We start from the raw sequence: 22,593 nt of genomic DNA on the forward strand, positions 1-22,593 counted from the left end.
ATTTAATTTAAGCTCAAAACAAACTATGCATGCTCAACTCAACAAGATTCAGGGACTGATCTGTAGTGAGGAGGTTCTGTAGCCCATAAAATGCACCAATCCTACATAATCCAAACATAAAACCTCCGCTGTTGGTATTCAGTAATTAAAATTGACACAATCTCAATTGTAGAGCCATAAGGCCAGCTATTGCAGCTATGCACAATTGTTAACAAACCAAATGCATGGACTTGATTTTCCTTTGCATTTCTTGACAGATATTCTGCATGAGTGTCTAAATCTCACTGACCTTTCCTCAGCTGCTGTGATAGAAATGTAAATAGAAATTTGGAAAACCAGCTGTTATCCATTACACATTGTTGCAGAGCACTGCTGTCCGCTTAATCCATGCATCTCAGAGTTTCGTGATTCTTGCATTTTCAGATTAAGGATCACAGGTTGAGAAAAACTCTAAGGTGCATAAAACCGTTTCAAAATCTTTTGGCTTATCTCAAAAATGCAATGTCTCCTTGCTCAAAACAAGGTTGTTTTTCTTACTTTGTGAAAATTTGAAGAGAAATGGTTTTCAACCAGACAGTGACAAGAGGCAACTGAGCGACCTACAATGGATGTGCACCACACACAGTTTCACCCCCAGCTTTGTGGTGCGAGAGTATGACAGAATGAGATAGGAGTCACATTGAAACGAGGAAGCACAAGACAGGGTGTTGGTCTTTTGGTGGAAATTGAAATGTGATTCAACCAGAAACCACAATGAAAATGCGCACAAATTACTACATAGAGAAAAGTAGATCCACAGCAAAAACAATTATTAGATTTGATTATGGAAAGAATGCCAGTGAGACTGTACTGAGCTCCACAATATAATTTTTTTACTTGTAAGTGACCACCAGATTACTCTGATGAGCCCCTTTCATCATCACTATGTCTGTCACTGAACTGAACACAACGCTTACCATTAAATGGATCAAACAGACAAGCACATTTGGGTGTGCCCTCTGAGTCCTTGTTTTTGTAGAAGTGACGGCATGGTTATTTTTGGCTGACTGTTTAGTAGTTTACAACACACCTACCTGACACACAACCCCACGAGGACTGTAGCCATACCTGCTTGATAACAACTTGAGTATCTCCGGGTTGTGTTTCTTTTATAATTGTTCTACCCCCCATTGGTCAAAAATCACTTCATGCAACTTGAAGCTTCTTGATTTCCTTTTAGTCCAGATAGTTCTGTCTAACTTTATCCTAGTTTGGACAGCAGACCTCATAGTATCTCACATCTTGCATGGCTCCTGGCTCTGTGATTGTATTTCTCAGTGGCAGCCCTGAGAAAGGTGTGAGGTGGTGGGTGGGGAGCATATGGTGTTTTTCTGTGTCCTGGTGAGGTTTCCGCCAGGCAGCAACTTCCCTACAGGGAGTGTTGTAGATACAGAGAAGGACTCCAGCTGCTCCTCTGGGTGACCTTCATTACCACAATTAACATGCATGCCAGTCACAGGCACACTAGGCTGAATGTGAATTCTGCACTATAAGCATGGGCACAGTGGAGATGGGTGATTTGACGCAGCTGAGCAAAAACTTATGAAAGAATGTTTAAGAAATGGGTTCATCAAAACTATAAAGAGTGAATCAAACTAATAAAGATAATGAATTTTTTTTGTTATATAATAGTTCATGTATTTATTCAAAGTGGGACACACAGAAATTATACACAACAATTCATCATTGCCAAATTAACTAATACTATATCATACTGTACTTACTTTAGACAACTGAGACTATGGTTGAGCATAAATCAATACACAGGATATATTGTATGGCTATCCCTTGAGCGATCAGTGTTTAATACAATAATGAGCTACCATGCAAATGGAAACTGTAAAAAACACCACGCTCCACGCTCATTAATCTGTAACGCTACAAGACAGGCAGATATATTTTCCATTTACCCACTAGAGCTTTCAGGGTGAGTGAGTCATTGGGATTATCTGGTTGCCACCAGACCCATGACATTCAAAGAAGGCTAAATTGAAGAATTTTATTGTCTTTTTCATGTTATTGCAATATGAATTTACACAATAAACATATTGCAAAGGGCAAATCATATCAATGCAAAGACTCATAAAGCTGGCAGCTCCTGGTCCCTCTCTGTCTGCTGTAACAGAGCTGTAATTAAGTCCAGCCCTCAACCCAAAACTTAACTGCCAACAAAAGAAACACTGAAAGATGTAATAATACAGATGCAAGTGGCAATACATAACCTTCTCTATTTATGGAAACACATTTCAGGATATGGTTTAATGCTTAATAGATATGAAGAATGTTACTGTTATTTGGTAATAAATTGAGAGATAAGTTGAACATTATTTTACTACACAAAACACAACTGGTTCAAACAAGGGGCTAAATAAGGGACTAAATTTGCAGCACATACAAATAGAGACGAAGTGAACTGTTCAAATTGTTTGTTTGAATTTTGTATTGTAAATCTTTAAACAATTTGTTGGATATTGTGACGGTGATGTGGGATGAGTATAAACACATTTCCTCTAAATCATGAACAACATGGCTGGTCAACAGCCCTTAAAACATGTAGCTTCATCAGCCAATGAAATAAACGTACACCCTTTGTCCTTCAAAGAAATGAGGCGAGCCATTTTATGGAGCTACTACGCCATTACATATACACGCATTGACTTCCCTGACATTAAGCTTAAATGTCTCTTCACAAATCTGTCATCACCATTCAACAGTCTGATGAAACCCAGACTTACACACAGAAAGTTAGGTTAGATCATCTAAAAAGGCCTACGTTCTGAGTTCTTAGTTACAAACACTCTGCGTTCTGTCAAAAACCCTGACAATAAAAAAATCAATACGGAAAAAAGATCAGCTTATTGCACAACAGCTAATGAGAACATTATTCAGGAACTTTTGTTTCTTATTCTAAAGCTGATCGATCAAAGAACACAGAGGTCAAGTAAGGTGAACACAGAGACCATTACCTCCTCCTTTCCACTGCTTCTCAACACACACCCAATCATTTACATGCCTGATCAGGCCCCTCGGGACGGAGGCATGGCAAACAAAAACAATGCTTAATTGGTCAGTGAGAGGTTCTGATTTGTAATGACAGAAGAACAGAGCAGTACTAGACTGTTGTGTTGTTTAGACAGTCCCACATTGTTATTGATCTGCCTGTCTGATGTTTAGAGATTATAGAGGAAGCTAATGAAGACATGTCTATCAGTGTGGTTACTACATATGAAAGCTGTGCTGTTTACAGTGTTGATCTTCAAAACAACAATGATCTGGAGATTTTGGGGAACTGTATCAAAATATTTTCACTTATAAAAAGCATATTGTATACAGAGCAAATATGAAAACTGGACTAAAACAGTGGAAGGCTACACTTATGCAAATTACAATTGGTGTTTGGTGGAGCATATTATTCAAATAGTGAAACAAGGTCAGATGACACACTCCTTGAACATACTGCTAGTTCATATTCTACTGGCCACTGACCCAAACCCATAGACTTTTATTGACATGCAACTGGCAGCCGAGCCAAAGTGAAACTGCAGTGGTGTTATTCTCTGACGTGAGCTTTGGCATCCTGTCAACGAGACCACTTAAAAGTCTTAAGGGCTTAACACAACCATGGTCTCTACATAAAGCTGTAAGTGACAGAGACACACGAAACTAGCACCTCGCATCAAACCATTATTTAAGCATCAAGCATAAACCCTGCAGTTCTTCATTGAATGATGACCAAAGAGTATGCTCATAAAACAAAAATAGAAAATATTTGTGATGACATATAGGAGAGAAAAACAGCCTGTGCGTTATATGAAACACTTCTCGCAAACATCATTTTAAGACTTTCCTGCTCTAAAGGATATTAGCATATACATTTTTCCAAAAAGAAATTAAATTGACACACACATGTAACCAAAGATAACTGGTGCTTTTGCTGGGCCTTTAAGGGAGGCCACTATTTGTCTTCCTTAGCTTCAAATCCAAAGAGTCCAGCATGACATTACTATAGATAAGAACCAAATTCAGGAAGTACTGTATGAAGGAGATGGAGACCAACAGATGTTGAATATAAAAAGCATAAGGTCAAAGATATGAGAGTGAAGAAAGTAAGAAGGGATTGGAACGATAAGGGGGATGGAGAAATAGATAAAAGAGCCCTGTGATGGCTCAGGAAAGGGAAAGATGAAAAGATGAACAGATTAAAGTTATGGACAGGAATAGTGTCTTTTAGCCCCCACTTGATGTTCAGAGTTATGGATTGCATGGGAGGAGAGAGTAAAGGAAAGTCAACTCCATCTTCACTTTCATCAATTTATTCAAAGGTCACAGAGCGGGGAAAATTAGGTCAGAATAAAGCCTCACAACAGCTGGATGAACTCTGCTCTGGAACAAGTATTATCACAATTCCTTGAATTCATACGTCAACTGTGCAAGAGCACATATAAAAACTGAAAATCTGCATGATGTCATTAACTTGTTAATTAAAAGTTATTTGTGCAGCAATATTATCTTGGAGAGTAGATGTACATTTGATATAGAACAGTGGTTTTGACAGTTTTTCTGGGATTGTAATCAAACAGCTCTGTTTTGATTATTTCATTTCACAAATCTGATAACTTCATCAGAAAAGGCCAAATTCAACATCATGTTCTTTCTTTTGGCAAGACCTGCAGCCTGTTGGTCCATTTCATGACCATCGTGAAATGCCTTGATTAAAGAACATTCTGTTTAAAAAAAGCACAGCACAACTGATAAACTGTTCAACAGATATGGTAACACCTGCAAATTATACGGATAAAAATGTGTTTCTTTTTTTTAAGTTAAAAAACTGCAAGTTGATGACCCAAAGCTCAAATGTGATTATAGAAATATTTATTTTCAAGCTTTCAAAATGATATCAGAATACACCAATGAAATAAAAACAGACACATTCCAGATCCTTCCCACCCCACAGCAGATTAAAACTTTTGTCTCTGCATCATGAAGACACACCCACACACACACACTGTACGTATACTGTATTGTAATTAACAACATTTAACGACATTCAGACAAATAATTGCATTCTATATCTAGTGATGATCCAAGTTGACCCGGTGCTCTTCTATGCCTTCGATTAAACTATGCTCTATCCAACCTTTAATGTTGATGATAAGCAGTATGTACTTCAGTTTTTAATTAGGCTAATGCAGGTTGCTCCTTCTCAAGACAGAGATTTTTGTGATAATTGCAACAAATACTTACGTATACGATAGATTTTAGTCAGTCATATGAAATAAATAAGATCAAGCATATTTGGGGCTCTCCAATAGATGCAGATCACCTACTTTGAAAAGTCAGTCCAGAGATTTTAGACAATCTAACATGTTTCTGTCAAATGTTTCACTGGGGTGGAAGTTACCAGTGGAAACTGATGGCCACATGTTGCCTCCCCTTCTGTGACAATAAAGCACTCCTTAGTCAGACTGTGGTTTATCCGAGTCTGACTTGACCCTGATGCTGCTCAAGATTTGCTACAGACAAAGAGGAAATCTTTGTCCAAAAGAAGCCATTTATTCTAATCTCACAACAGGCTGGCTTTTATCTGATAACTGTAACAAAGAGTGATATTAGGGGAAGCAGTGTGTGTATATGCGTGTGTGTGCTGTCATGAGTGTGTGTGTGTTTTCCAAAAGTGGGTCTGATGTTCCCCACAAGGTCCAATTACTCAAGCTCAGTAGATTCAGTCCTGTCTGTTTGCATCAAAGCAGATCCACATCTAATGGCCTGATCTAACCAAACACACAAGGCTGCATTCATAAACAAGCAAACAAACACACTCCCACCACCCAAACAAAACAGCAATCAGTAAAGGACCACCATGGGGCAGTTCACATATGTAGCCTGTACACGCCCAGCCTGGCCCCTTGGGTGAACTAAGAGGGACTCTGGCCTACCTGCCAGACATGAAAGCAGCAGCACACTGGACAAGTTGCAGCTGTGTACATGTCTCTTGGTGCTGCCTGGACACTGTACTTGGTTACTTGTCCAGCAGCTCCACACTGTCACTCGCTCTCTCCAGCTCTTACTTTCAGCTCTCGCTCACGCTCTTTCACTCAGTCACTCGCTTGTTTGTGGCCTCTAAGGGGGAAAGGATTAGAAAAAGACTAAGTCAGGGATCTAGGAGACTGTCTTGGACTTTATCCCAATCGTTAGCATAAGCACTAAAGTTGGCTCGTGTAGATTTAGCCTTGAGCATATGTTTCTCAGGGAGCACAAATCTATATCATAGTTACGTTACCTCCTGTTTGTTCATCAGACTCTTTTTCAAATAGTGTCAGGCAGCTGTTCAGACTGTCTTTACAGCTTATTTCTTAGCAAAGATCTCAAGGTGATTTGTTTTGTTTAATTGAAGAAGAGTAGCGTATTGGCTGTAATGTAAAAAAAGATGGATACAACATATGGTACAGTGTGGTATCAAATCCAACTCTCTGCACCTTGTCTTGTAGACAGTAGCTGGACTCAGATCTGCTTGAAAAACAGAATTTTTCTTTGTTTAGCTGGGGGGCTGAAGATGAATCCACTCTCCCTTTAAAAGAGACTGACAGAGTTAACTCCAGATGCACTGGCTCAGCAAATCCATGTCCACTTCAAAATCAATACTAGCTGCTTTAAAATGATATAAGAATCATCAGGCACAGCGAGCATATAACCGTGGAATCAGATACGACTCTGAATTCATTACATTTGATGGTATCAATCCTGCTATCCCTTATTAGAACCCCAGAGAAGCTTTTCTTACTATATTCCTTTTAAATCTTCCTTGTTCTCTCTCGGACAGCTGTAGTATGACAGTATACCGAACAGAGGCAGAGAACATTTCTGCCAAGTCCAAGAGCTAAAAACTATTAAAGTGTATTTTTATCAGTGACTTCAAGAAGTTCACTATTGACAAGAGCAATATAGACATTTAATAAAAGAGTTATTACATATCATCTGTCTTCAGTATATACAGCATGATACCTTTATGAAAAGAATTTGACCTTTTTGTGTTGCTGACAAGAGTGGATGGGGATTATTATTGTAACCTCTATTCACAACCTACTGTATAACAAATGAATGCTACTAGCCTTTTACATGCACATGAGCTTTGCGCAAAGCCTGGAAGATAAAAGGAGGATGCATCTTTAATTTATCATGCACTGAGTAGATATTAGAAACAAATAAGGCATCAGAGGCATTGAGAGGCTGCATGCTTGAGGAAATTCATCTCTGTATGTAGAGTGGAGCTTGATATGTTGTACAGTGCATGTGTATAAAGATCAGCATTCGTACAACTTGGAATTCCTGTAGTGAATGCCCAGTTTGGAAATGATTGCAAACTTATGTGATTAAATTTCCAATAATAAAATTAAATTATATTATCTTGAAGGATCCTTTAAAACTGCAGAGGTATCTGCTTGTGACATGACTCCTAATGAATTAAGAAAAAAAAAAAGTCAAATGTATAGCACCACCTCAGCCCTGGCAGACAACGATCATGAATCGCATAGAGGGAATGGATGGATCAGCAGTTCTACTTGGTCTCTTTATTTATGAGTAGAGGCGGAGGAGGGGGATTCAGTGCTAAATGTTTGCTTTTCTAAAGTATAATTCACCATATGCTGTCTGCATTGTTCTCTAACCTCATGGCTGGAGGGAGAGAGCCAAATAAATATTTACTGAGCTGCAAGGGATTTTCTGCAAAAGAGCCTAATCGATAATTCTCAGTCCTTTCCTCAATCACTGACAGGAAGTTAACAAGCCAGTTCCTCTCCGCAATATTAAATCTTGTTGATTATGTTGGCAGCAGGATATCCACTCGCAGGGTTTCTCCACAGGAAATAATTTAGCAGAGGTGGCAAGCCACCCAGATCCTGATACGTGTCATCTTGTGATCACTTTAATTAGTAGATGACAGCCTAATCAATGGACATAATTAATGGACTAATTAACAACAGATTTAATTTGCTATGTTTTTCCCATTTATTGTTAAAGTTTAATCCATAAAAATGTATTGTGCACTGCACTGTAAACATGAATAAAGTTAGGCTACATTCAGTGATTCAAAAAGAATTCTAATGTGCCATGGATAAGCCATGTTCATTTATGTTCCCGAAAGCCTGAACTTTCTGCCAGAGGGATAGTGACACTACCACACTCGTATTATAAAACACACACTCTCTCTTGTAACAACTACCATAGAGTAAAGATATTCTAACAGGAGATAACTGGACAGCTAGAGAAGCAGAAAATAATTGTTTCTCTTTAAAAGGTTCCGAGCCAGGCAGATGGGTCCCGAAGGTTAATGCATGGAGTTTCCAGTCATAAAGCTTTTTGTATGTAAGTGTTTGTCTGCGGTGCTGGCACAGATTCAGTGTGCTTTCAGCGTAATTAGCCCCATAATACAGGTTACATGAAGCTGACAAGAGACACAGAGACATCTCAATACTGAGTGAGTAAATAGAGGAAGAATGATACTGTATAACAAAAGCTAGTGAAGGACTGAGAGAACATATTGTGTATAACAACAATTCTATGATTCTCCTTCACAATATCTCTCTGGAGAAACTTTGAGAAAGGGGGGAAATGATGGAAATACTGAGCACTGAGAAACATGTGTATATCTGTATGCAGACATTGACAAAGGAGAAGCTGACAGTTTATAAAGGACATGCATAAATTGATCCTTTGGCCCAGGCAGACATGTATTTATGCAGCACTTGAGGTATTAAACACCTTTCTGGCCATCAAAGGAATTGTAAATCAAGGCAAGACACACATCAACACCAGGAGGGTGTAGAAGAAGTGTGTCTCTTAACTTCAACAAAACATGACTCTGGAGAAAAGAGCGAGTATGAGGAGAAATACATTATAGATAATACATTTTTATTGTGGTGCACATAAATTATGAGGCTTTTACTTCATCCCAATTATGTTAACATTATGTCATTGTATCAATTTTAAAGGATTAAAATGTCAAACACTTAGACATACACACTCTGAAACACTGAAATACAGTGCATCAGCAAAGAAATGCCCTAATCATTATGCATTATAGTTCCACAGTTTATAAGAGGTCCATTACTGTACGGCAAGTAACACACAAAGCCATTTATTTGTCTTTCCATTCTGCATCACAAAAAAACATTTCAGACTCATGTTACATTTCAAAATCTCAAGCACAGTAGATTAATAACAGTAATAGCTTTCCAACTTTACTTTCCATTTCAAACCCTCCTTCTTTCCAGTAAAGACTATCAGAGGTTAGGACCCTTGAGATCTTTCCCTCCCTTTCTCCCTGTACATCTCTGTCTCTTTCACTATCCACAGCTCCCTCTCCATCTCCTCCTATCCCAGTCTAAGTGGGTATATACTGTATACTGTACTGAATAATCCTCCTTTCCTTCTGGTCGGTAGTTTTGTGTATCTCAGATAGTCTCTAATAATCAGGTAAGTCTTTCATGACAAGCAGAGTCACAGAGGGAGCCTTGACTGAGCAGATTTACTGGCTGCACATGTCGATCAACACGAGGGAGGAACAGCCAAACTCAAATTCGTCATTTATCATGTTTATTCATGGAAATATTGTAGATTTCAAGCTTCTGGCCTCTTCCAAATAGGTCTTCCATTGCAATGTGATGCAGGGAGACAAATCTTGGAACTATTACCATTAACATTTCAAAGATACAGTCCAAAATAATTATTCAAATAAACTTAATAAAACTTGTGATGGGTATGGGTAGGATTCTTTGTGTATATTTTACCTTTTAAACTGTGTACAGTAATTAAAACAACTTATTGTACCCAGAGTCCTAAAACATGCTATCTGGTAGCATTTTGGCCATATACTTTCATACAGCTAGATACTTATTGCAGATGTACCAAAGTTTTGTCAGCCAAACTGATGATAAATTGTACTGGAGGCATGAAGCCAGGATGATTGTGTAGTGTCAATTTTCCAGCCAAAACACTCTTTGGTAAGTCCCTGTATGCTGATTTGCATCCAACAAAGAACAGGTTGAACAGCTGTACTGAAGGTCAACACAATATAAATTCACTTTTAACTAAAAAACATTTTCAAATTTGTAGCTACTGTTAGATATAAGTTGCTACAGTTAACATAACTCCCACTATCCCCCTACACTTGTTCTTCCTTTGCTCTTTTCCTTCTATTCCTGACCTATTCCCTCTCTCAAATCTGTGAAAAGAATAAACAAACATTTTAATGGAGAGAAGGGGAGAAGCCTTCTACTCTAACGGTGAAGTTCATTCTATTAATCATCTACTTTCCCCTGCTTGCAAACAAACAAATGACCTAATTAAGTACAATAAAGTCACTGCAGTCAAACAGACAGGTAAATAAATTACTTGAATACCCAAAGCATTCTGTTTGTTCCCTTGTAAAGGCTTGAAAGACAGATGGCACAGGCCGCTGGGAAGAACTTTACCCCAGCTCCTTTCTTTTTTAAGTGTTTTCATCAAGCAGTGTTGTAGCTTGTGAGACAAAATGTGTTCATTCTGCAGCATATTCAAGAAAAGTGTTGCAACTGCTGCTGGCAAACACCTAACACTGAACAAGTCAGTGTTTGTAAGGGAACTACTGCCAGTAAATGGTTTGCCTCATTTGAGCAGTTGGCCTCAACATTTCTGCAAAACCACAAACAGTCTTAAACCTGAAAAAGTCCAATACGAGTAAGTAAAATGAATGTGGAAAAGGATACGGCAAAACTGGAGGGGAATTTAGACCAAATATTTGTTTCATTCATACTCATACTCATACTCCTACTGTTTGTTCAATGACTGTTTGAAGAACAGACCATTGCACAGAAAAGTAACAGTGGAGAAAATGTATGTCAGCTCAATGGGAAGCAATACTCTGCAAGGGGATTCCATCTTGCAAACATCTTAGAAGTTGACAGAGGAGAGTTGTTAGAGAGCAATCGGTCCAGACCATTGACTTTGACTTCATTGCGTGCAAAAATTTGCCTCTCCATGTCTACGTCAAACAGTTGTTGAAAGATGGTCAAGTGTGACAAAGAGGATCCAGACAAGATTGAGCACTAGAATGATTGGGCTAAAGACTAAGTGTCAAGTGTGTTAAGGTTACAATCTTGTGTGTGTGTTTTTTGGTAAAATAAAAAAAAAATATATAAAATAGATCCACTATAAATTACGCTCACATTAATGTCGATGTAAGACCCCAAAAGGATAAAAAAATAATGTATCTCCGCAGGACACATTTGCCTTACAATCAACAGTAGGTGGCTACCTTTTCCACTCATCTGCCAACTCCTTGACCTAAAGGAGGACTGTCATTACGTCCAAATTGCTGTGACAGACTGAGAAAATAGCTTTGTAAAAATGTCTAGAATTATAATGCACTGGCAGGACATTTTGTCATAATAAAGGAGTGTCAATACATTGTAAAATAAGAATGAACTCTGCCTTTATTTGTTATTTTTTAACCCAGATAAAGATCATGAAAATATTTTTCTGAGCCATTTGTTCTTTCAGTATCTTCAAAGACACTTATAACACAGCCAAATGAAATGTGTTGGAAAGTCAGTTGGACTGAATTGAGTTGGTTATTAAATGTTTAGTTGTGAAGTCTCAGTTTGACAAGAATGGAGCATCAGCTAATTATATGGATGGCTGACTTTTATAAGGCCGGGGCTCTTCGCTCTTTTATTACAGCGCTCTCTTCTTTCCTCCTCTCCTCCCCTTTTCCCTTCATTTCACACTGCACAGATGAAAGGAAGGGTCTGGGGTACAAGCTTTGTTTGCACAAAACAAAAGCTGAGAACACCATGAAGATGACTTTTTCCAGGTACACAGGGAATTGTATTGACACGGTCTTTGCTCCATTAGTGAGCCAATACATATGGTCAGAGTACACAGTATCAAAAACATGTGTGGTGTGCTCCTATTCTCGAATAATTACCTCCTCAATGATCCCTAAGTGGCCACATCACCTCATCTCCCTGGGCCATTCCCTGCCGTCGCGTGCCATCAACACTTCCACAGCATTCAGAACAATAACGGTACACCCCAGCAAGGAGGCCAGAAACAAAACGTCTTCACTCTAAACACTTCTGTCAAAACAAGAGAGAATAGCAAATGAAGTCTTCAGGTTAAGAAAAACCGCACCTAGTTCTGTTGTTGTAATGACCAGCTGGGACTGTGAGTGGACCCCCAGGTGGGAATCAGCTCTTTATGTATCCATTTTAAAAAGTCAGACCAAAGTCTTTGTTTACCAGTCCTATGGATAAAACGGTGTGCTCCAACCATTCCTCTTTTCAAAAATAATGTATTATTGAAATAAATCTCACCCAAGTGATTATGGTACATACACATTCTGAACAATAAAGCAATTTCCCTCAAGACTATCTTAATTTAGAAATATATGAGGATAGTGAATCCATCGCTACACCACAAGTATAAACAACTGTAAACAAAATAAAATATCAGCTCCAAACCACAGTTAACGACAAATACCTCCCTGTAGTCAAATATATTCTCTAAGCATTCGAGGTGCAATGAAATAATCCCCCCAGTCCATTGTTTCATCTTTCATTTCCATCTCCCATCTCCTCTGTGTCTCCAGTGTGAGCAGGAACCCTCCTGTTCTACACAGAGTCCTAAAGAAGGAGTGGAGCTGCACCAAAGCAAGCACAGAGTGAATGAAGAGTTAGAGGGAGCTGAGGGGAGTCTTCAGCCTCCACCACACCAATCAACAGATTCCTGCTAGACAGAAAGCACCCTACTGTTTCTACTGGAAAACAAGACACACCCAAGAAAAAAGCACTGGCAGCTAAAACGCTCACAGGACTACAGTTGATGTGTGAGGAGATCATGAAGCAAATTGTAGGTTCTGTCCTGTGAACCAAAGTGCTGTTTGGATAGAGGGCAAGCAGGCTGAGTTGCACAGTAAAGGACAGAGGAGGGGCTGATGGAGGAGGATGATAGACAGTTTGGCTTCGGTATAGGAAAGCACTGTGAAAAGAGCTGTCAGAACCACTGGGGCATGTACTGATTTCCCAACATGCGCACACACACATTCATTCTCATAGACTGGATGAAACACGCTGGCCGTCTCTACAGAGGGATGCTTTTGTATGCACAACAGCAAACATACCTCAGTCCACCTACAGAACACCTGAGCCTTTCATCTATCCTGCGCCACCTGCCGTGTGCATGTGTGTATGTGTGTGTGCTCTATGAGTGAGCAAGTGAAAGAGATATCAGAGACCATGCATGTTTTCCTGTTTTCTAAGCCCTACGTCTGAATAAAGAAATGTGCAAATGTGCTCATACCCATGTTGAAATGTTGATGAATTAAATTTGAGCTCACATATTATCCTGTAGCCCAAAAACTATTACAAAAAGTATTCTTATTCCTATAACTGTAGATCTAAAGCAAGAAACCAAAGAATGTCTGTCTGGCCTTGTGTTAGTACCACAGGAGAGGACACATAGTTCCCAAACAACTGGATGAGCTCATTTAAATCGATAATTGGGGGCCGAGGCAAGTGCCATTGCAGAGTGATAGGAATAGATAACATCTGCGGGTATTCAAGCATCAAGGTCAGGTATGTTGTAGCAATCCAAAATATTTGCTGGGAGTTTGTTTGAATTAATTTGAATGCGACCCATATAGCCTAATTCTTACAAGCTTTTGGCAAGGGTCCTAAGGATGAGTGTGGTGAAAAGTAAGCAGTCAGACAAGGTTGCACATTGATGTTGCTCCACTTGTTTCTGGTGCATCTGCTACCTCACTTGGGTGGCAAGCTAGCAGGTGAGTCCTCAGATTTGTTGACACAGTGGAGTTAAGGCAGTTGCTTTTTACAAAGTTGGCAAACAGCCTTATCTTTGTTGATAATTTTGCCATCTACAGTGTAGAACCCCAAATACTTCCACACACTGCTTCTCAGATGCTTCAGTGCGCTGATTATCTACATATACGCATTTTTATATATAAAATTACTATACAGATAGGTGAATATAGGGCATGCAATAGGTCAAGCTGATGGATTTTAAGAGCACCCTCTGCTGGACCACAAGGCAAACTAATACAAGCGGTCAGTTGCGCTTCTGATTCGAACAGGTCATTTCGAATCAGAAGTCACAGCACTAGTGTATGTTGATGTCCTTTTCCTGCATACTGTTCCAAAGCTTCTAAAAGATTGCCTTTCTATCTCTTTAATCTTTTCACTTTGCCATCTGCCCCTCACTTCTCTTACCTTTTACCTTCTGTCTTAGCGCTCCTCTCCCAGGCTAAGCTCAGGTCACTCAAGCCCTGACGCCTTTCCAAAGACTTTCAAGGACCCTCATCTTGGCCAAGAGGAGATTGGAGGCGAGAGGCTGAGGAGGAGGCTGACATGATAAGAGGGGGCAAGAGTGAGGGGTGAAGACAGTTCATGTTTTAGAGTGTAGTCTGGCACGAAAATGAGCTGAGCTGCTGCAAGAACCTAATTAGTCTAGATAAAGACTGCCATAGCACACTGATACAAAGAGGTTTTGGTATGGATGGCACCCACACACAGATGCACGCACATTCGCACACACACACATACCTTAACAGGGAATGTGGTATTAGTGTCATGCTGATGTATCTGGTCCTGTGTGAGTGGGCTGTAAGTCTCTGCTCTCAGTAAATACTGGGAGGCTAGCATCAGTCACTGTTGCTACACTGGCCCTGTGAGAAACCCACAGAAGGCAACATTCTTCACAACAGAACACAGACCACCCACACACCCACGCCTGGCTAAAACTTGTTAAATATTTGTCCAGACTTCCTGCGATGTATAAAAAAGTTATATCAGTTACATGCAAAGTGAAATTCAAACCAAACCAGAAAATGCTGAAAGGAAGATGGCCCAACAATGAGTTGAACTTCATTATATAGGGAAATGTTGTGCAGGTAAAAATGGCATAAAACAAACAGATGAAGTTAAAACTGTATAGGCTAAAATTCATTATTGCCATCTTCATTGGCAAACTCATCTTCACTAACATCTAAATGGGCATTATCAGCCATTACAGTTAGTTTGGCTCGGTCCAAAAGGTAACAAAACCCTCCTAAAAAAACAAGTGTAAAAGCGTAAAAACATAAATTTTGCGGTTTTACGGGGGGTTATGTGCCAAGCTAGCTGTGTCCTTCTGTTTTATTTCCCAAAATGTCGAACAACTTAAAATCATAGTTTAACTATTTTAAAAATATTAACTGCATCAAGTCTTTTTAAGTCATGTTGTTTATTGGTATCCGTCTTAATGTCTGTCTCCAAATGTGTCATGAGTAGTGAAGCCAAAGACAATTTTGGTTAACTAACTGACTGACTGACTGACAAACGCAACAGCGATTTATGGATGAATATTCTGGATCTAAAGTTTTGGTATTGACAGTAATTCTTGAAGTTGTCCCTTCATTCATTTTTGAGGGGATTTTAACTGAGAAATATTTATGTATTTTCTAACCTTTAACTTCCTACCTACTGTATATTCCCCAAAAAACTCGACATTTCTTTTATAGTGCAGTGTTAACACCTCACACATAGTCTCTCATTTCTGTTTCTATCTGGACTAATAAGGGTGGGCTAACCTTGTCAAACACACTCACAACCTAATATGTATGAATATGAATACAGAGTCAGAAGGAGTCAGACGGATGTGTTTTTTGGACTGAGTAACCAAGGTCATAACTGATCTGACTTTCTGATTGGCCTAAGCAGCTTAATATACAAGTGAGCTATCCACCCATCTTACCATGAAATCAATAGCCACGAGATCGCTGATGAAGAATGGAGTGGAAAGTGCAATACACAAACTGGTGTGCCAGAATCTATATTCTACATGGCCTTGGGGAAAGCACTGATACTGGGCTCTGTTACTAAATGTGTTTCTTTGACAGAAAGTAACTGGTCCCTCCAACAAAGAGGACCTCAATTAAAGTGTTTAAATTAAATAATCCCGATGTATCATATGATTCAGTAGATCCTTTCTGCTTTATGTTGTTCAACTTTCAATTAATCAGGTGAGCTGGAGAAGAAGCCAAAACATCACAAACAAACAAAGATAAACAAACACTACATCAAACCACACAAAAAGAGATCCACACTAACAAAGACATTAGCTTGAGGTTCTGAGCATATCACATGCGTAAGGCACAGCCTACGCATAAAATTAACATGTAAACCAACCCACAAAATAACATGCCTGCATAAACACATTGTGCATGAATACTCCCATAAACATGGAAGCCCACATGCTTCCCACATGGAAATTGACATATTAACATAAAACATCAATGAACTGTGTTTGAAGTATTATGGTTATGATCAGGTTTTTGGAGTATCCTGGTTATGTGTCGCACATGTAAACATCATATCCTGGTTGATATGGCCTTATCCCGGTTTTGTGAAACCTGGATATTCTACCTGGAGTGCTCCAAGACACAATTGCACACAAATGATCATGAACAGGGATATGAATAACCAGGTTTCTCATGTCCCCTGTAAACATCATATCCAAAATAAGATCAAAACCAGGATATGGCTAAAACCAGGATACCAGTGCGCATGTAAATACAGTTAATGTAGCCAAACACACAAAGCATGTGTTAGTGACAGATAACTGGGAGAAGAACATTGGTTTACACCGATCAAGCTAAGTTAGGTAGTGGAGATAAAAAGGATGGCATTCCCTAATATGATTTAGAAACCAACCAACAGATGGCTCCTCATTTCCTTCATTAAACCCCCCCCCCCCCCCAATCCGCCAACCTGTAGCAGTTACACATAAAAACACACATAGATGCAAACAACAAGGGTAAAAAGAGGTGTTGAAAATCATGAGGACTGCGCAAAGGACAAATGGGATGGGAAAGGAAGAAAATCTGTTTTCCTTTTAGATCAGAAAAAATGAAATGAAAACCATGCAGACTAACAGGCTTCTTCAGTGAACCTTCACAGTGTCTTATCTAGCTCAACTGACCTCACATCTCTCCTGCCAAACATTCTGTGGGCGGTCCAGTGTTTCAGCCCTGAGGTCCAGCCATAAAGGCTCCGCATGAAGCCCAGTGATCAAAGAGAAAGCTCTCTAACCAACTTGGTCCATGTTAAGCTTGCTGGCTCAGCTCCAGCACACTCCCATGTCACAAAGACCCCTGGTGTTGTTGTGAAAGCGTTAACATACGTTTCTGTGTGCAGTTGAGCAACTCTGTGTGAATGTGTATAAGATCAAAGACTCTCATCACAGCACAGGCTAGGAGCATACAGCATACACTGGTACACAGGGGTGAAGTGAAGCCACAGCAAGACAGCAGAGAGTGTTTCATTTTGTACCACAATTGGTACAATAAGTCAATTTAACAAAGTAAACTTGATACCACGAAAAATAAAATTCCATTTAAATACTTTAGGCTGTATGCAAACGTATAGTTTGCTTCCCTAGGTCCATACCAAAAAACAAACAGAGCAATTGTTGCAGTTTAGTTCTAGTCTGCTTTGGTTTCAAACTGGCTTATGACAAACAAGTCATGATGCACTTCCAGTGACTGTGCTTGAAGGCTTTATCTTCCCTGGTGGTCATGCAGAGTTAGTGGGGAATGTGAAATGAATCTTTAATAAATAACAATGGACTGCTAGAAAAATAGGAAAGAAATTATGCATCCTGACTCCATACTGTAACATAATGTTGAAAATAGTTACCATGATCAACAAAGGAATCAGGAAAATCTGTTCAGATTGGCTTTCAATTCTTATATCACATAACCTTGATATGGTCTGTGTTGTGTTCTCACCACAATCAAAACACACCAGATTTCACATGGACACAAATTAGATCCAGGCTCATCCAGAATCCAGTAGCATTTTGTAAGTCAACTCAGATAGGCCTGGTGGACAAAAATCTGTTTATTGCTACAGGGAGTTTAAGAATATTACTACTCCGCTTTGCTGACATACTGATTTCCAAGATTTCACCCTGAAGCCAAACAACAGTTAGCTATGTGAACTGAACCAGTATTGCTGTAACTCTGAAACAAGAAGCACTTCTCTGAAAGTGGCAGCAGTCCAGGCCTTTTTGTTCCACTGATAGATGTAGCTCTCTACCTAAGACAAAAAGCCATGTGTTCAACAAACAGCCAATTCAAAAGACTCAGACTTACCAACACTGAAAAGACGGCTCAAACAAACTGCTGTGGTTACAGGGTCAATTGTATAACATTCATATTACTGACATGTAGCCTGTGAAAGCAGTGATTTATTCCAAACAGATAAGAAACTTAACAACCGTCATTACTTAGAAACTGCAAGAAAAAGGTATTTTCAGTATAAGTCATATGAGTTGAAAATATCTTGTTTTTCTTGTATTCAGTCAGATCTTATGAATTAGAGCAGCAGTGATGGCCTGGTGTTTCATCCTGGCACCCTGCTCAGTTTGAGAGTGAACTGCACATGGCTGTCTTTACAGTACAGCTCCACATAGGCTTCCTTTAGCCATGACATACCAGATTGCATAACTCTGCCACTGTATGGCCCTGAGGCCTCAACTATCTGCTACTGTAGCTATGAGACTGTCAGCGAGTCCCTTCCCCCAACCTCATATACATACACAGTGCTTTCACATAGTTACACACATGCTGAACACTAAAAGTCACACACACCAGCCTTGTATCTCCAATGCACTGGGAGGCGCAGCCTGGTTTCACACTAATGGTTTGGCTATACAGTACACACACAGGAACACATGCACACACCCACAGGAACACACACACAACTCAGAACAATGCTTGGCTGGCTTAAAGAAATGCCACATGACTAAGTGAACTACATAACAGTGCTGGCCTTCACTACTGTGCTCCCACATGTGATACAAAACAGCAGCTTAGTCAGGAGACCGCAACAAACTTTTAATAGTCTAACTACGGGAAGATATAAACATGGGTGATTGTGGTGATGGTAGTAGTGGCCATAACCTGTGCAATTTCTTCATTTGTTTTAGAAGGTTATGCAACATCCATTCACACATACAGAATACTGTACTTCAAACAATATCAATATACAAAATGTTCCTCACAAAGATGACAGAAACAACAAAACAGCACAAGGATGAAATAGCCTCACTGCTCATAATAAGCAAAGATGGCAGTGAATGAATGGCAGTGTGTTCAATCCTATGCAAAAAAAACAGTGAGCCTTGAGTCCCACTTACATCCACCATAAACCAAAACAGAAGACGCACCTATTCAGCTGTAAAAAGTAAATAAAGTAAAAATGCAACAGCCCACAGTCCCCTTAGTAACACAGTCCAATAATAGGCCTCTCCATCCTTACAGCAAGGTTGGAGTCACTGACTGTACCAAACTTATCTTGCTCCAGATGATGCAGACATCCATGGTATAAACCCTCCACTGATAGCAACGTTAAGGCAGTTTAAATTGGCTACCCTTCGATGTGTCACACAGGATTTAAGACTGACCGTGCCTCAGTCGTTCTGTCCCTCTGTACAGGTTACACTGACACACACACATATAGACAACAAACTGCTCTCCATCGCCACAGCTTTGCAGTGTTAAAGAATAAGCAGTCCCACTGAGACAATCTGAAGTTAAGTGTGTATATGATTTGTTTCTGGGGGGGTTGTTTTGTTTGATTTTGATCTGTGTGCCCAAGTGAACAGTATATGATGGTGAGAGTCATCCAGGGTTGTGATGAACAAACTAGTTGATTAATCAGTTAGTATAGTGCCATAAAATGAATTGTCAATAAAGAAATAAGGCATTTTTGCCTTTATTAAAAAGTCAACAGTAGACTAACGCCAGGAAATGAGGAGAGAGAGAGAAATGGGGAATGACATCCAACAAAAGTCCCTGGCCAGACACAAAACGGGGACATCGCAATTCATGGTCAGCATCTTAAACCCCCAGGGATACCCAATTACCAATAATTCTGATAATCAATTAAATAATTTATCAAGCAAAGAGGCCAAACAATTGCTGATTGCAACTTCTCCAGTGGGATAATTGAATAGTTTTCTCTCTCATATCACAATTGGAATTTTGACAGTTGATTGGACAAAAACAAGTAACTTGAAGACATTATGTTTGGCCCTGAGAAATTATGATGGACAATCTTTACTTTCTGTTTTTTAACATATAGACTATCGATTAATGAAGTAAATTAATTTAAAAAAAAAAACTTGATTAATTGTTTAAACAAAGCTGATATGATGGATGTGGTGACTTGCTGACAGACATATCAGCAGCCTGCTTGCAAACACAGGGTGATACACATGGATGCACTGCACATGCAAATCACTATTCCTCTCTACAGTCTCCAGGATGCCCTTTGCCAGTTCTAACATGTAATGATTTGAAAAATGCATTCTTTGCTACTGTGTACTGTTCTGTGTATTCCTATTCACTGTAATGGTGAAAAGAGTAAAGCAGACACAAAGACCATCAATGTCAAGACTACAAAGACACATAAATAAATATAAACAGGGCAGGGCTCAAAGGTGAGAAAAAGTTCCTGCTGATTCCCTAATTTCAAACCAGCAGCTTTTCACTCAAGACCAATCTCTAATTTATCCTTATCACGTCGTGTATTATGTTGTAACCATTAAAAAAATTCAAGTAAGCTACAAGATCAGAGAATTTATGCATGTAGCCTAAGTAGTTAGGGCATCCAGTGACTTTAATATATTTCGGCGCAGCAGAGCTCAAACAGGGCACAGAGGTGAAGGGTGCTGCTGGGAACGTGATGAGACAGGCATTATAACAAGTGACTATCTACCAAACTCATTTCCACATCAAAGGAGAAATGATTCATCATAAACCCTCCAGAAAAACAGAGTCCGCTTTCAGAAACTTGTAGTTAACTTGTGACTTGTGCTTGGAACAGTTGGCTTTCATGTGTTTGCGCCTGAGAGTGTAATATAGAAGGTCAGCGCTAAGTAGCTAGACGACTGGAAGGAAACCTTGAATTTGAATCCTGCACAGAGAGACTGTACTGGCCTTTGTGCTGCACTGATATACTTTTAATTCCTCCAAATAACCATTAAGTAACTTTGGACCTGTAGTGATGTGATCTGCTGCTGCCAAAACAGAGTTTAATACAAATTAAAATTGTAGGATTAAGAAATGTCATTGATCTTCTTAAGCGGTTCTGCAGGCACTGAAATTAATAGGCTCTAGCCATTCTTCTCATGAATTATATGCATGGCTAATTCAATTAACAAGCAATATATCAGCTGACGTTCAAATAGGGAAACTAAACAAAATAATTTAAACATCAATATCAGGTGAAACAATTATCCAATTTCAGCGTAAATCTAATCTATTTGAAAAGGATTGACCTAAAGCCCAGCAGTAAATTGATTTAGCGTGTCATCCTATTGGCAGGGGAAATGTAAACATGCTCATCAGTGTGAACATTAGTGGGAGAATTAAGGGAGACATGTTGAAATGTGACTTTGGGTTGCAACACCACAACTAACACAGAGAGAGAAGAGAAGAGATTTTCATTTGTCCTCAGACCTGAGAGGCAGATGAAGGTCATGTAGTCTCCCTGACCACCAGTGGCCAGGAAGGGGATCTTCTTCTTGGTCCTCCGCTTCACCTGCACAGCAGCAAGCATCTTCTCATCATGGGGTGTGAAGACCTCCTTGTTGATGGCTGACTTGGCACTCATCTCTGAAGTAGGCAGGAGTAAACAGCTGGCGAACAGTTAAAGTGGAGAGGACGAGATCCACTCTTTACTGAAGAGGAGAAAAAGAGAAAGGAAAAACGTAATTAAGCAGAAAGGATGGACCAGGCTAACTATTTACAGTACACAATAGTCTTTCTCGCTTTTCAAAAGTCTCTCTAAATTACAAAAAACACATACTTTCTCACTTGCTTCTACTGGTTTACTACCCAACTATCCTATCTGGATGGCCAGTTATCCAGATAGGACAGTTGGGGTTTTATTTTCACTATTTTTATGGTGGCGCAAGTGTATTTTCCTGGCCAATAAATGTGCTTTGGTTTATTCAAATGAAGCTGCACAAAGTTGTTGGCATTTTGGTATTACAGAAAAGTATGAAAAATAAAATCTTCAGTAGAAGAATTTATTTTTTTCCTCTTCTTTTTTTCCCCCCAAGACTGGGAACCACTGCACTAGAAGCAAATGAGATGTGTTTTTTGTAATTTTGTAATGGTATAAAGATAAACAAAGTGAGGCTGAAGTGACATGAATTGAGCAGGAGAAATAATTCTGTTAAAGAACAGTAAGAATTGGAAACGTTTGTCTTTTGTGTATTCACTTCCCTCGGTCTCCCAAAGTACACACACACAACCAATCTGAAATTGTACACTCTCTACTGCTCACAGTGTATAGTACGTTAAAGTAATGACAGAGGGAGAATGGTTGCGTCTCTCCGTGTTGCAGCCAGTCTCCATGCTCCATCTCTCTAAATGCTTTGCCAATGTTCTCCTTGGAAGCACTGCCACTCGCAGAGATGAAATGACTTCAGCTGAAGCTGTTAAGAGCACTG

At 39.4% G+C, this 22,593-nt stretch overlaps 1 protein-coding gene across 1 annotated transcript in view; it reads right to left on the bottom strand.

Annotated features, from left to right (window-relative positions):
* stxbp6 (syntaxin binding protein 6 (amisyn)) overlaps positions 1-22,593 on the bottom strand; it is a 56,132-nt gene that overhangs the window by 25,774 nt on the left and 7,765 nt on the right. The window contains exon 2 of the mRNA XM_070920438.1: positions 21,596-21,816. Coding sequence (XP_070776539.1) covers positions 21,596-21,749 — 154 coding nt within the window. The 5' untranslated portion in view covers positions 21,750-21,816. The remainder of the gene's footprint in view (positions 1-21,595; positions 21,817-22,593) is intronic.

The sequence above is a fragment of the Enoplosus armatus genome, chromosome 15 (genome assembly GCF_043641665.1).
Source record: "Enoplosus armatus isolate fEnoArm2 chromosome 15, fEnoArm2.hap1, whole genome shotgun sequence".
Classification (NCBI taxonomy): domain Eukaryota; kingdom Metazoa; phylum Chordata; class Actinopteri; order Centrarchiformes; family Enoplosidae; genus Enoplosus; species Enoplosus armatus.